Source organism: Danio aesculapii, chromosome 20 (genome assembly GCF_903798145.1).
Source record: "Danio aesculapii chromosome 20, fDanAes4.1, whole genome shotgun sequence".
Lineage (NCBI taxonomy): Eukaryota > Metazoa > Chordata > Actinopteri > Cypriniformes > Danionidae > Danio > Danio aesculapii.
The window spans coordinates 32078321-32090532 of NC_079454.1; the positions used below are offsets into that span (position 1 = coordinate 32078321).

A 12212-nucleotide genomic window follows, 5' to 3' on the forward strand; every position below is an offset into this window, starting at 1 on the left:
AGTACTATGGTGAAACTTGCCAGACTCTGTGCAGAATCATCCACATGATTTAGATAAAAAAACATAATATTCATAGGGATGGTTAGAAATGTGTAACTCATCAGCACAAAGAACAGAGGAGCCAGAACTAACTGCTTTTTTATAGGAGTGAGAGATGGTGACTGAAAAAGAGACCTGCATGCACCCACAAAACATGCAATGATCACTGCGTATAAGATGAGCGATAGGAGGGGTAAGACATACGTCCCGATCTTTGCAGCCCCAAATCCAAAATTTAAACCTGGTAGAAGCCAACAGATGAGTGAAGTACACATTAGACATTTGATGGATCGATGAGACCTGTGCCAAATAGGATGAGCGATCATAACGTATCTTTCTATTGCTATGCAGGTCATGAAATAAAAACTTGACCAAGCTACACATAACATGATGGCAGCAAAAATGAGGTGCAGGCTATCTGAACAAATGATTAAGAGTAAGGTCATAACAACCTGTATGAGATCTAAAATTAAAAGATTTATGACAAAAACTGGTGTAGCCTGCTTAGATTTAATGAGAGTGTAAACAGCAGAAATAGCCAAGCAGAGCAGTGGAATTTCAATGCTAGAGATAATGAAAACATAGACAACCTCTCCAGTTAAAAAATCTGTAATGACATCATTGTTTTTTGAGTTTGAAGTCTTGGAAATTTTGCCCTCAGCTGTGATGTTTTGAAGATCACTTTTAGATGTCATTGTTGGAGGTCTTTGAAGTTCCTGTTGTGAAACCAGTTTCTCCTTCACCTTTGTTTTGTAATCTTGTCTCCAATAGACGCCAGACCTGCAGTTTGACATTATAAAAACAGATCAGTTTTATCTTACATACAGTGATTTAATTATACATACATGGGGCAGTTGTGGGATAATGATTAGAGAGTTGAACTTGAAGTCCTAAGAGACTGAAGGTGAATGAACAGAACATTTTTCCACCTTCAATGGCCAAAACCTATGCTCTAAGCAATGGCTGCTCTGGGTGTGTGTGTTCAAACTCCTTACTAATGAACAATAATTCATGATTTTTTTCAGGAAACCTATTCTAAAAGGATTTTTAAGAACCCAGAAGTGGTTCTTCTACAGAAGTGTTTTCCAAACACATTCCTGGAGACCCCATCAAACATACCTGTATCTTTTTGGATGTAAGCATCAATACAGTGCTCTTTTGTTTAAATATCATGTAAACATGCTAAGTTATTAAGCTATAACAAATAGTTGTGTATATATATATATATATATATATATATATATATATATATATATATATATATATATATATATATATATATATATATATATATATATATATATATATATATATATATATATATATATATATATATATGTAACTAATCTATAATATCCTATAAGCTCATAATTAATAATAAAAATGTGAATGAAGTCAAAAGTTATAAATGCTTTATCATTTTAAACATACCTGCCAACACTCCTGTTTTTCCTGGGAGTCTCTCGTATTTCAGACCCATCTCCTGCCACCCTCCCATTTTGTTATTACTCCTGGAAACCTCCCGTAATTTCCCCCCTTCATCAACTCTTTCGTACAATCTATAAAACCCCCGGATCTCCGACTTTGGTATAGTATTCGATCGTAGCGGCTGCCCGTAACCCAGTGCATAGGACAGGTACTTAGCTGTGTTATTCAGACACCTCATCGCTGACACCTAGACATGACAACCCCCAATCCCCCACCCCACCCCCCCTCGATCTGCTGTATTTTCACAAACAAATGTTGGCCGGGATGGTTTAAAGTAATAAATTAAATTACACATAGCCTAATAATAATAACAACCCTGTCCAAAGATTGCAGTATATAGGTATTCATTACCGTTCTAGACTAGGCTTAGAAGATCAAAAATAAAAACTTAAAGTGTATAAATTAAGTACAAACAAAAAATAGGAAAAAAATGTGATGCTTTTTTTAAATTCCAGCTTAAATGTCAAGCTATGCCTAATATCAGTGGCACAGTTTTTTTGTTGTTATTTCAAGAGCAAGTTAGTCATAGTCATAGTCACACTTTGCATTTTACACACACAGTAGCACAGAAATATCTTCAAAAATGAAATATTAAAGGATTAAAATGTACAAAAGTATTATGTCTACGTTTAAATAAAAAAGGCACCTCTTCTCATGTACGCATTCTTCCCCTCGTTCTAAAGATTGTCTGCTTGCGCACTTTAACCTCATGCGGGAGCAGATCTGTTTTCTTGCTACTGACGCATTCAGTTGTTCTGCTTACAAAGTCCGCCAAGTAAATAGTAAATCTGCTATGGCACAACTGCTACTCAATCATAAAGGGAATGAGATGAGATGAGACACTGATTAGTTCAATGCGCGTTACGCCCAAAACACACCCATAACTCATTAAGAGTATAAGGACAGCCCTTTTAGACCATGCACGGACAACCATTTTCCCTTCCATAAAAAATGGTTAGTAACAACATTCAAAGCATTCACTACTTACTTGTAGTTTTTTAAAATATATTTATTATCTGTTTTTTGTCCTGTCTCTGTTATCCTGTTGCACTGTAGAAGCTCTGTCACGAAAACAAATTCCTCGTATGTGTGAACATACCTGGCAATAAAGCTCTATCTGATTCTGATTCTGATTCTATGGTTAGCTGAAACTTAATTGGTTTCTGAAATAAAATAATAATAACATATGCCAGAAACTAATTTAAAGTTATTTTAACTAGAAGTAATAAATAACAAACTGCCATAGAAATATTAATAAATAAAAAAACACATGCAAACAAGTAAATGTTTAATTTAAAAATGGAAAATAATAAATTAACCGATAATGATTATAACCTAGTAATAAAACTCATAAAAAGATCAATCAAATTTACAGAAGTATATAGATTATGTTAAAAATCTATTAAAATGATCAAATTCATGCAAATGTGGTGAATCTCATTGAAACATTCAGGACAACAGACTACAGTACATGCTTTCCACAAATTACAGTCTTTTGATAATCACAAAACGCTGTGTTGTGCCTAGCATTTATTTTGATTAATTGTGCATTCATTTGATCTATTTTAAACCATTTTTTAGGAAACTCTTTAAGAAAATTCACCATTCACATTTCTTTTCTTAGCTGCAAGTAACCAGTCTGTCAACTTTAACAATCAGCTAGTTGAAGTTAACATAAAAAATACACATTTCTTTTTATTATGTGTTTTTAGCTATACAAAGAAACCTGGTCCTACCTTCACTTGTCTTTGTCCTGATGATGTGCTGTAGTGCTGACCGAAAGCCTTGTTTTCTGATGATAACTAATCAACACGTGATGGTTTCTCTCTGACTCGAGACGTGTTTAGTAAAGCCTTTTTGTCCATTTTAACCACAATTTTGTTGCCACAGTTATTGCCACTCTTTACCCATTAAGTAGTTGGTATGAAATGGAAATCAAAGTGCTTTATTGCCAATCCCTTTTTAAAACTCCTTTCTTTTCCCATAATATATATATAATTTTCTTGTTAATAATTAAAAAAGAGCTTCTGTGCATAAACAATGTCATACATAGTACGGTTATGTGCTAATGGTTAGAGAGTTGAACTTGTAATCCAAAGAGACTGAAGGTGAGGGAAGTCAATGAACAGAGCTTTCATCTACCTTCAATAACCACAACTGAGGTCCTAGAAGCAATGGCTGGCCACTGCTGTGTGTGTGTGTGTGTGCGTGTGTGTGTGTGTGTGTGTGTGTGTGTGCGTGTGTGTGTGTGTGTGCGCGCATATGTGTTTGTATATAAGTATAGTATGTGGTTGTATAAAGTTGTATAATGGCATACTGTAGGTAGGGCTAAGTTGTACTTTATTAAGGTGGTTTACAGGGTCACGCCTCATGTTTCTCTAATTCAAAACGCTTAAAAAACATATTTGATGAAGTGTTTTGATATTTTTTTTAGAATTATTTTTTTATGGGTTTTTCACCTTTATTCGGAAAGGACAGTAGAGGTTGCAGACTGGAAAGCATTGGGAGCAGAGAGAGGGGAAGGGTCAACAAAGGACCCTGAACCAGCAATTGAACTCTGGTCGCCGTGAGCACCATAGTGCTATATGTCAGCGCACTTAACCACTAGGCTGTTGGCGCCAACTAGTGTTTTGATATTTACATTTGGCCACAGGTTTCCTGTGAATGTTGAGTTTAGGGGTATGGGTGGGGTAGGGCCATATCTTAAGCATTTTTTACTGTATAAAATACATTTTGCCTATTTGATGTAAATATGCATACTGTTCTTTTGTTTTCCAGACAACCATTTCCATAGAGATCAAATATCAGACCATGGACGGGAGTGTGAAGGTGTGGAGCGATGGTGAATTCCTTGATATTCCAGATGACCTTGATGGAACCTTCCAGTTCGAGACAGATAGTCTTCTCTCAGGACGCAGCCAGAGTTCTGGAACATCACCTGGACGATCCATTCATGGCATTCCTACATTCCGCAAGTGAGTCAGTCATCACTGTTAATATAATCACCCTCATCATCTTCATCCTCTACAGGCAGCGGATTGTAAAATAAATCTGTGATTAGAAGGCAGATGAAGAAGTTAATGAGGATTAGATAAAGGCTTTATTTTCATTCCATTTTATGGACCATTATATATGGACAACAGTGTTGCAGAAACATATATAGAAGTACACATATATAATCTTACTTACTTCATTTTATTTTTGTATTTTAGCACACTTTTTAAAACTGTAAACAAATTTTTTGCTGAACAACATGAAGACGTGGATTATTTGAATGTGTGGGATGTATTGATTTCCACTAAGCCACTTCTCACATGGCCCCTGATCCATAAATTATAGCCATATGCAGACACAACACTGTTTCTTCTTGATTTGTGTGTGGGCCTCATTAGTGTTTTTTGTGTATGTTTACATATTGATGCATATGAGTGATTACTAATGATATTAAGGGAGTTGTTTAAAGTTATTGGTAAATTAGAGCCAAATGAAACTTTGCCTTTTGGATTTTGAAAGCTGCACTGCATTTAGATTTTGTTTTTAATGTTGATAATTAGTTAGTACTTGTTCAATCAATAAATCAGATTGTTTTATTAAAAACAAATAGTGAAATTGTAATCTTTACGAAGAGATTGATGAATACTGTAGTTTTTTTTTTACATCTACAGTATGTGTTAAATCATGTGACATGTTTGTTAAAACATGATAGGAATGTATTGTGACAATAAGTTAAAATATGCATACAGCATTTTAAAACATCCTGCTGTAACCCTGGCATGCTAAAACACACTAGCAAACTAGGCTCTGCGATCTCTCAAATCTCTCAAAGATTCAATAAAGGTCTTTAAATTTGTGTTTTTATTAACATTCTAAATCATAAATCTTAGCTAATACAACCTGTATATAATGTTTATAGTACATTTATCTGTAAATATTACCATATTTTTTTATATAACTGCACTTTATAACTTATACCTGTATTCTGCACTTGCTGCTATTGCACTGCTGGTTTAGACCTAAACTGCAGTTCGTTGCCTTGTACTTGTACATGTGTTATGACAATAAAGTTGAATATAATCTAATCTAATCTAATAAATATCTTAAATGGGCAGTATGTAAGTTTGACACCCCCCAGTGGTTGAACTAGGCATTGCAATTGTGGATCAAAACAAACGCAGTCTCAGGTTGCCTGATTGACGTGAGTGTACCAGACTATCGAGCATAAAGGCTGATATAAGGCTGATTTGGTTTTCTAAATAAAGCAATGGCATGTTCTAGAAGATTTTTTTTTATACTAAAAGGAGTTTTTGTCCTAATCAATACCTTCAATTTACATTTAAGAAACAACTTCTATTTCTAACAGGTGAACAACAGAATGAACTATCTCCTCGGGTACACCTCATGTGCTTTATTCAGTGTTAAATGCTAATAATGTGAGTTTGAATGCCATTTTACATGACATTTATTACCATATACTGAAAGCAGCAGCAGATAGTTTACCTCAGATCTTGAAAATAAAATAAACCTTAGAAATTGAACTTTAAAACTGTGACTCGTTAACAAGCCAAGTTAACAAATATCAATCATTTAGCATCCACATATAATAATGTTTAATATGTATTAATTAGATGATAAACCTTGCAATTTCAAAAGTGAGTACATATTCTGTGCTTCTGAATGGTTATATTTAAATTTCTGTCATGTTTCATCTGGTGCAAGCAGCTAAATTCCTTATTACTGCAAATCTCGTCATGTAGCATGTTGCTAGGACATGGGGTTGTATGTAATGTAATAACAACATGGGGTTGTAGGACAATGTAGCCTGCTCACCCAATGTTTATGTTCATAATATTTAGAATAATTGCTAATTAATAACCTCCTCATGTGGAACTCTGATTCTGCGTCTCATTTCGGAGTCTGCTACTGTCCACCGGAGGTATTATAATTGGCTAAAGTTGCAGTGGGTGGGTTAAAAGAACCAAAACAAAGACACTGTTCTGTCACGTAACAGAAATTTTCAAAGCAAAATAACTAACTTTAGCATTGTTTTTTTTAGATAAACAAGAATGTTCACTTAGCATGTTTTATAATTTATGTGATTTACATGTGATATCAGCACATTTGTAACTTTTGGGATATCCTACCCTACGAATTTCTTGAAGTTTGAGACCGTTTGAGAGAACATTCCTGATCATTCGTTATTTGTAATTTTAATGTCTTCATTTATTTACTACTGTCATGAGTTTAAGTGCTGAGAAAAATCCTATTTATATGCTATTCTATTCTTTTCGCCCCTGGATATGTGATTAATCTTCATGCATTGAAAATTCTTCTTAGAGAGTTATTATTGAAACGCTTTAGCACATTTTTAAATTGAATTAATTAACTGATATGGTAAGAATGTATTAGAACAGACAGAGAGAGAGGAGACGAGAGAATGAATTCTTCAGGTATGATTAAATTGTATGTGTTTATTATGTACTGCATATATTAGTTGGCATAAATGTCAGCTGCTTAGTCAGACAAACACACCAAAAAATTAAAGTCAGTTTATTTTCTCCAAGCAATGGATTTGGGCTTTCTATAATACATCTTTCCCATTGCTGACCAGAAGTGAGCACGAAGCCAGTGTGTTTGATGCTTTATTGATGACTTCTGAGCTCACGCTGAGTTTTTGCTATACACCTTCAAAAACTTGGAGACATACTTGGAGTAGACCTATGCTTTGTATTCGTCCTAGTTTTGAACTGAATGCCATTTTAGCAGTTCAAGTAGTTTGGTAGGACTGCAATCAGCATCTTGAACCATTTGAAGATTAATATTAATTACAAAAATGTGTATTTATATCTCTATTTGGAAATGTTTGATGATCTGAACTATGAAAAAATGTAAAAAATTTGAGACAATTTTGGTTGTCTTCTTTTTGGATTAATAATAATCTCCTCAGTCCTCACTATTCTTACTTGACCTTCGTTCCTTTACTTCATTATTGTTTCATTATTTTACTGTGTGTGTGTGCGTGTGTGTGCGTGCGTGTGTGTTTGTTGTACAGCTGAGGTTGTTGTAGCCCAGTGGGACGCTGCAAATTTTCTGATCTAAAGTAACTGCAAGTCCTCTCTAATGACTAGACGGCTCTCTCATCTTCACCCCTCTCGCTCCTCCAGCCTTATCTCTAACATTTCTCTCTTTCACGCCAGCTTCTTTCCCTAAAGAGTCTGCAGCTACTTGAACTTGGGCTTTACATTCTCAAATATTCTGTAACAACCCAGTATCCATGTACAGTTTTGTGAAAAAAGGTTCAATGATATAAATTAATAAATAGATATTGATAAGAACTGCTCAATCAGTCGATTCATCTTATGAAAGATCCTCCGACCAACTTCTCATTTATTGAAATCTCAGTTTAGTTTTTCAGACTTTGTTTTGTTTTGTTTGAAATCTTCTGATTTCATGTATGGTGATTGTTGTCTGCTGTAAAAGGTCAGAGATCTTAGTAGGATGAATCCTGGTGAATCTTTACTGTTTCCAGCAACGGAAAATTACGTATTGGACTAATTATGTGACTTATAAGGCTAGATTGAAATGGCTGTGATGGGTTTGCATTTTGATTTTCTTACTGCAATCAGTCTATCTGAAGAGCTTTTGATACAGTACCTCAATGGGAGTGGTCAATTTCTACCTGCCTTATAAACTTCATGGTCATATAAAGAATTAGGTATCTTTACCATTGTAACTACATGAGGTGCTTTCATGTTTCATCGTGCCCTACTGAGTCTGGTTTCTCTCATGGTTTTTTTCTTCACTTCCGCCATTTAGTGAAGTTTTTTTTCCCTCTCCGCTGTCGCCACTGGCTTGCATGGTTCGAGATCTATAGAGCTGCGCATTGTTGGATTTGCTCTTCAGTGTTTGAACTCTCACTAGTGATTATTAAACCACACTGAACTGAGCTAAACTGAACTGAACTGAACACTACAAACTGAACGACACTGTTCCAATTTACTATGACCTTTTATGTGAAGCTGCTTTGACACAATCTACATTGTATAAGCGCTATACAAATAAAGGTGAATTGAATTGAATGTTTGAGTAAAATAGGGTTCATTTTATTCAGTTTTTTGATCTGGCCGAATTTGGCCTACTTGTCTGACCCATCTACATTTACATTTAGTTATTTAGCAGATGCTTTTTTGTCCAAAATGACTTACAGTTGAGGAGGGTATTCAGCGATTCACCAAGAAGAGGCAATACACACAAGTAGTGCTAATTAAACAAAGGAATGGTTTATGCTCAGAGAATTAAGCGCAAGAGTAGGTGGGGGGTGGGGGGTTATAGAGAGAGAAGAATGTTTTTATGAGTGGTTTGTAAAGCCCACTCACCTGTGTAAAGCACACTTCATAAATGCAGTTCTTTTTAGAGAGATGGAATGATTGCAAAAAAAAATGTTTAGTGCAAATTTGCCAAAACTGGTTCAAGTGTCGCTTAAAGTGTCAGAGAGATTGTTATTCCTCTTTGTTTTGGTTGTTTTAAAGCCTGTTTTTGGTTTATTTTTCACATTTTTAAGGGAAAAGTCTGAATTATGAGAAATAAATGTTCTCTAAATTGTTTGAATTAAACAGAAATTGAATTTCAAAATAAAATTATGTTGAATGGTGAGATTTTTAAGTCTTTTAAGTCTTTTAATTTTAAGTCTGTATCTCACAATTTGTATTTGTTTTACATCTGAACAATTCCTACTTTATTCTCAAAATCATGACTTTGCATATTACAATTCAGACTTTACATTCCTCAAAATTCTGTTTACATTCTCAAATTTCCACAGAATTATTAATATTATTTATAAAATTTCCAATTAATTGTATTTTATTAACGTCTACCCCAACCGCAACCTTAAACCCAACCAGAACAGTAAAGTAAAAACAGATCTGGATCTGGAGTCTTCTCTATTAGTATATCTGATTAACCATGTGAATGGATGATAACAGCCTTCTCAGCCTACCAGTAGGTGCAAAGACCCCTGCTGACCAATATCTATTAGCTGATAACCAACTAATTCTGAGTTTACATCTAAACAATGTATATTTTCTCCGAATTCCTGTTTTCTTCTTTTCTGTTTTCCCCTCATAATTCTGAATTTACATGTATACAGTAGTCAACATTTGAAGTGGATCGAAAATGTTTTTCAAAATTATCATAAGACATGAATGGATGTTGTTTAATAGTTTTAGGAGAACTTTGATGTAAGGTTTTAAACCACTTTAAATGGTGACTACTGTTTACTGAATTTAAAGGCTGTTTCACAATGCTGCCAAGATCTTATCTTGAAGACCAGCTAATCTGGTTCAAACCATCTATTCTCAGGCTGGTTTAAGCTGTCACAATTGCCACTTCTGATCAGTTTCATTATCATAACTTGTTATTTCTCAGGTAAGCCTAATCAGAAGTGTTGTTCTCCTGAGTTTCTCTCAATGACAGGCCTAAGCTTGCAGTCAAATGAACTTAAACAGAACAAAGGGATTTTCCCAGGGATGTTTGTCACATTAAAGTCACTGCATTACTCTCGTGGTTTAGTTTGCTGTCTTTGTTGCAGTCTAATGTTCAGCCTCCATCTCCATTCTTTTGTTCTTCTCTCCTCCTTCCTGCATAAAACTGTCACTTTGAACCCACACACACTTTAAAAACTAGGGCACAAAAGCTCAAAGGCACTCATTGTTCAATAATTCATGACTTTAATAGAGTCTCACATTAACGAAAGACAATTTTGCTCCTTTCTCATTTATGCAATAATGAAAAAGGATAAAAAAAAAATAGACCAAAAATAAAAACGAGACATTGAAAACAAGCACTTCAGTATATTAATGTCTCTGCTGAATAGGGTTTAAAGTGTCTAATTTATAAAAGATGATGGATATTTATCATTTTAAAGTGTCCCGTAGAGAGAAAGTAATTGTGTAAATAGTACGCTAATGTACTCATAACTGTGTTCTGATCAATGATTTGATGGAAATTTGATGACGGCTTTGCTTTAGCTCAGGTTTTTAGCCAAACTCACCTCAGACATCAAGGTCTCGCTGGCTCTTAAGCGATACATAATTTATTATGCTACGTTGGGCTTTTCAACACATTCATTTCTGCTTAAATGTATTGCTGTGTATATAACTCCTGTCATGTTGTAGAAATGGAGGTTGATAAACAGTATTTAAACTGACTTCACATTGACCTGAATGATCTTCAAAATTCAGTGAGGTGTATGTGTTTAGTTTTAACACATTATTTATGAGTGTCTTTGGCAGAACATTTAGAATAAATCACAGGATCAGACTACAATAGTTCAAGTGATGGTAAGTTGAGAAAGTGAGATAGAATTTAGATTTTAATAGAAGAAATGAATACTTTTATTTATTAAATGTGCCTTAATTTGATCAAAAGTGTGATAGTAAGGCAATTTATACTATTCAGAAATGCCAAAAATTTGTATTAAAAAATAATGTTTGGTGCCTTGCACAGACCTACTGTATAATTTGCTTGTATAAGAGCTCACATAATCTTCTAGAAGTCATGGGTATTCACTGTTTTGCCTTTATGGTTTATTTATTTTTTTAAATAAATTATTTTGTTGGTAGCCGCATTTTTTTGCAGTTTCAGCCTGAAAGCATCTTTACAATTTTACTTATTAATTAAACAATTATATTTAATACATAAAATGAAATAATATAAAATTTAATTTAATTTATATAAATTATCTTTATATAAATTACCTTTATATAAATTAAATTAAATTAAATTAAATTAAATTAAATTAAATTAAATTAAATTAAATTAAATTAAATTAAATTAAATTAAATTAAATTAAATTAAATTAAATTAAATAAAAAAATCTAATAAAATAAAATAAAATAAAATAAGTAAATAAATAAATAAACAAATAAAATATAAAATGCACCCACAGTACAGTAAATGGTCTTGCAGATGGATTGTTTTGGGTGTTTTTTTTTAAAATGTTTCTGAATCACCAGATCTTAAAATTAGTATGATTATTGGATCCTGTGGTACTGAAGAGTGTAGTAATGGTTGATAAACTTTCCATTTGTCATAACACGAATAAATTACTTTTTTCGTGAATAATTGAGTTTAATTGTGTGAAATTGTAATAATATTTTATTATGTAATAATATATTAATTATAATTGTTTGTATATTTCTTTTTTTTACTGTATTATGAATACTTTGGCACTTGGTAGGCAGAAGAGACTTGAACATAAAAAAACATTTACCAGTAGTGCATATTCAAACTTGTGTTGTTTTTGAGTTTTAATCAACATTCGATCATTCAAATACATTTATGTATGCTCATAATGCATCACATCTGAATTCCTGAAGCAAATGCAAAACGAATGGTCTTTCACATATCTCTCCCAGGTGTCATGTTCTCTCCTTTCATTTAGTGGTGATGGTTGTTGTGCTGTCTGTATTAAGTTACAGGTCCTAATTCTTAAACAGGGTTTAGAAATAACTGGTTTGTGATCAGTGACTTTATGTGCACCATGGATTATCTTCTCTACTCATAAAAAAATTAAATGTCACTAGATCTCACCCCCGCACATTAAATAACATGAAAAGGTCACTCTTCAGTAGACTAGGAGAAGAGGGATTACACGCTTTATTAAAGTGAGATTGTGGTTTCACGAAGGT

General features: G+C 33.5%; 1 protein-coding gene across 12 annotated transcripts in view; it reads left to right on the plus strand.

The window, feature by feature from the left end:
- otofa (otoferlin a) overlaps positions 1–12212 on the plus strand; it is a 130262-nt gene that overhangs the window by 56379 nt on the left and 61671 nt on the right. For all 12 annotated transcript variants that reach the window (XM_056481186.1, XM_056481187.1, XM_056481191.1 and 9 more), the window contains exon 5: positions 4306–4502. In XM_056481186.1, coding sequence (XP_056337161.1) covers positions 4306–4502 — 197 coding nt within the window. The remainder of the gene's footprint in view (positions 1–4305; positions 4503–12212) is intronic.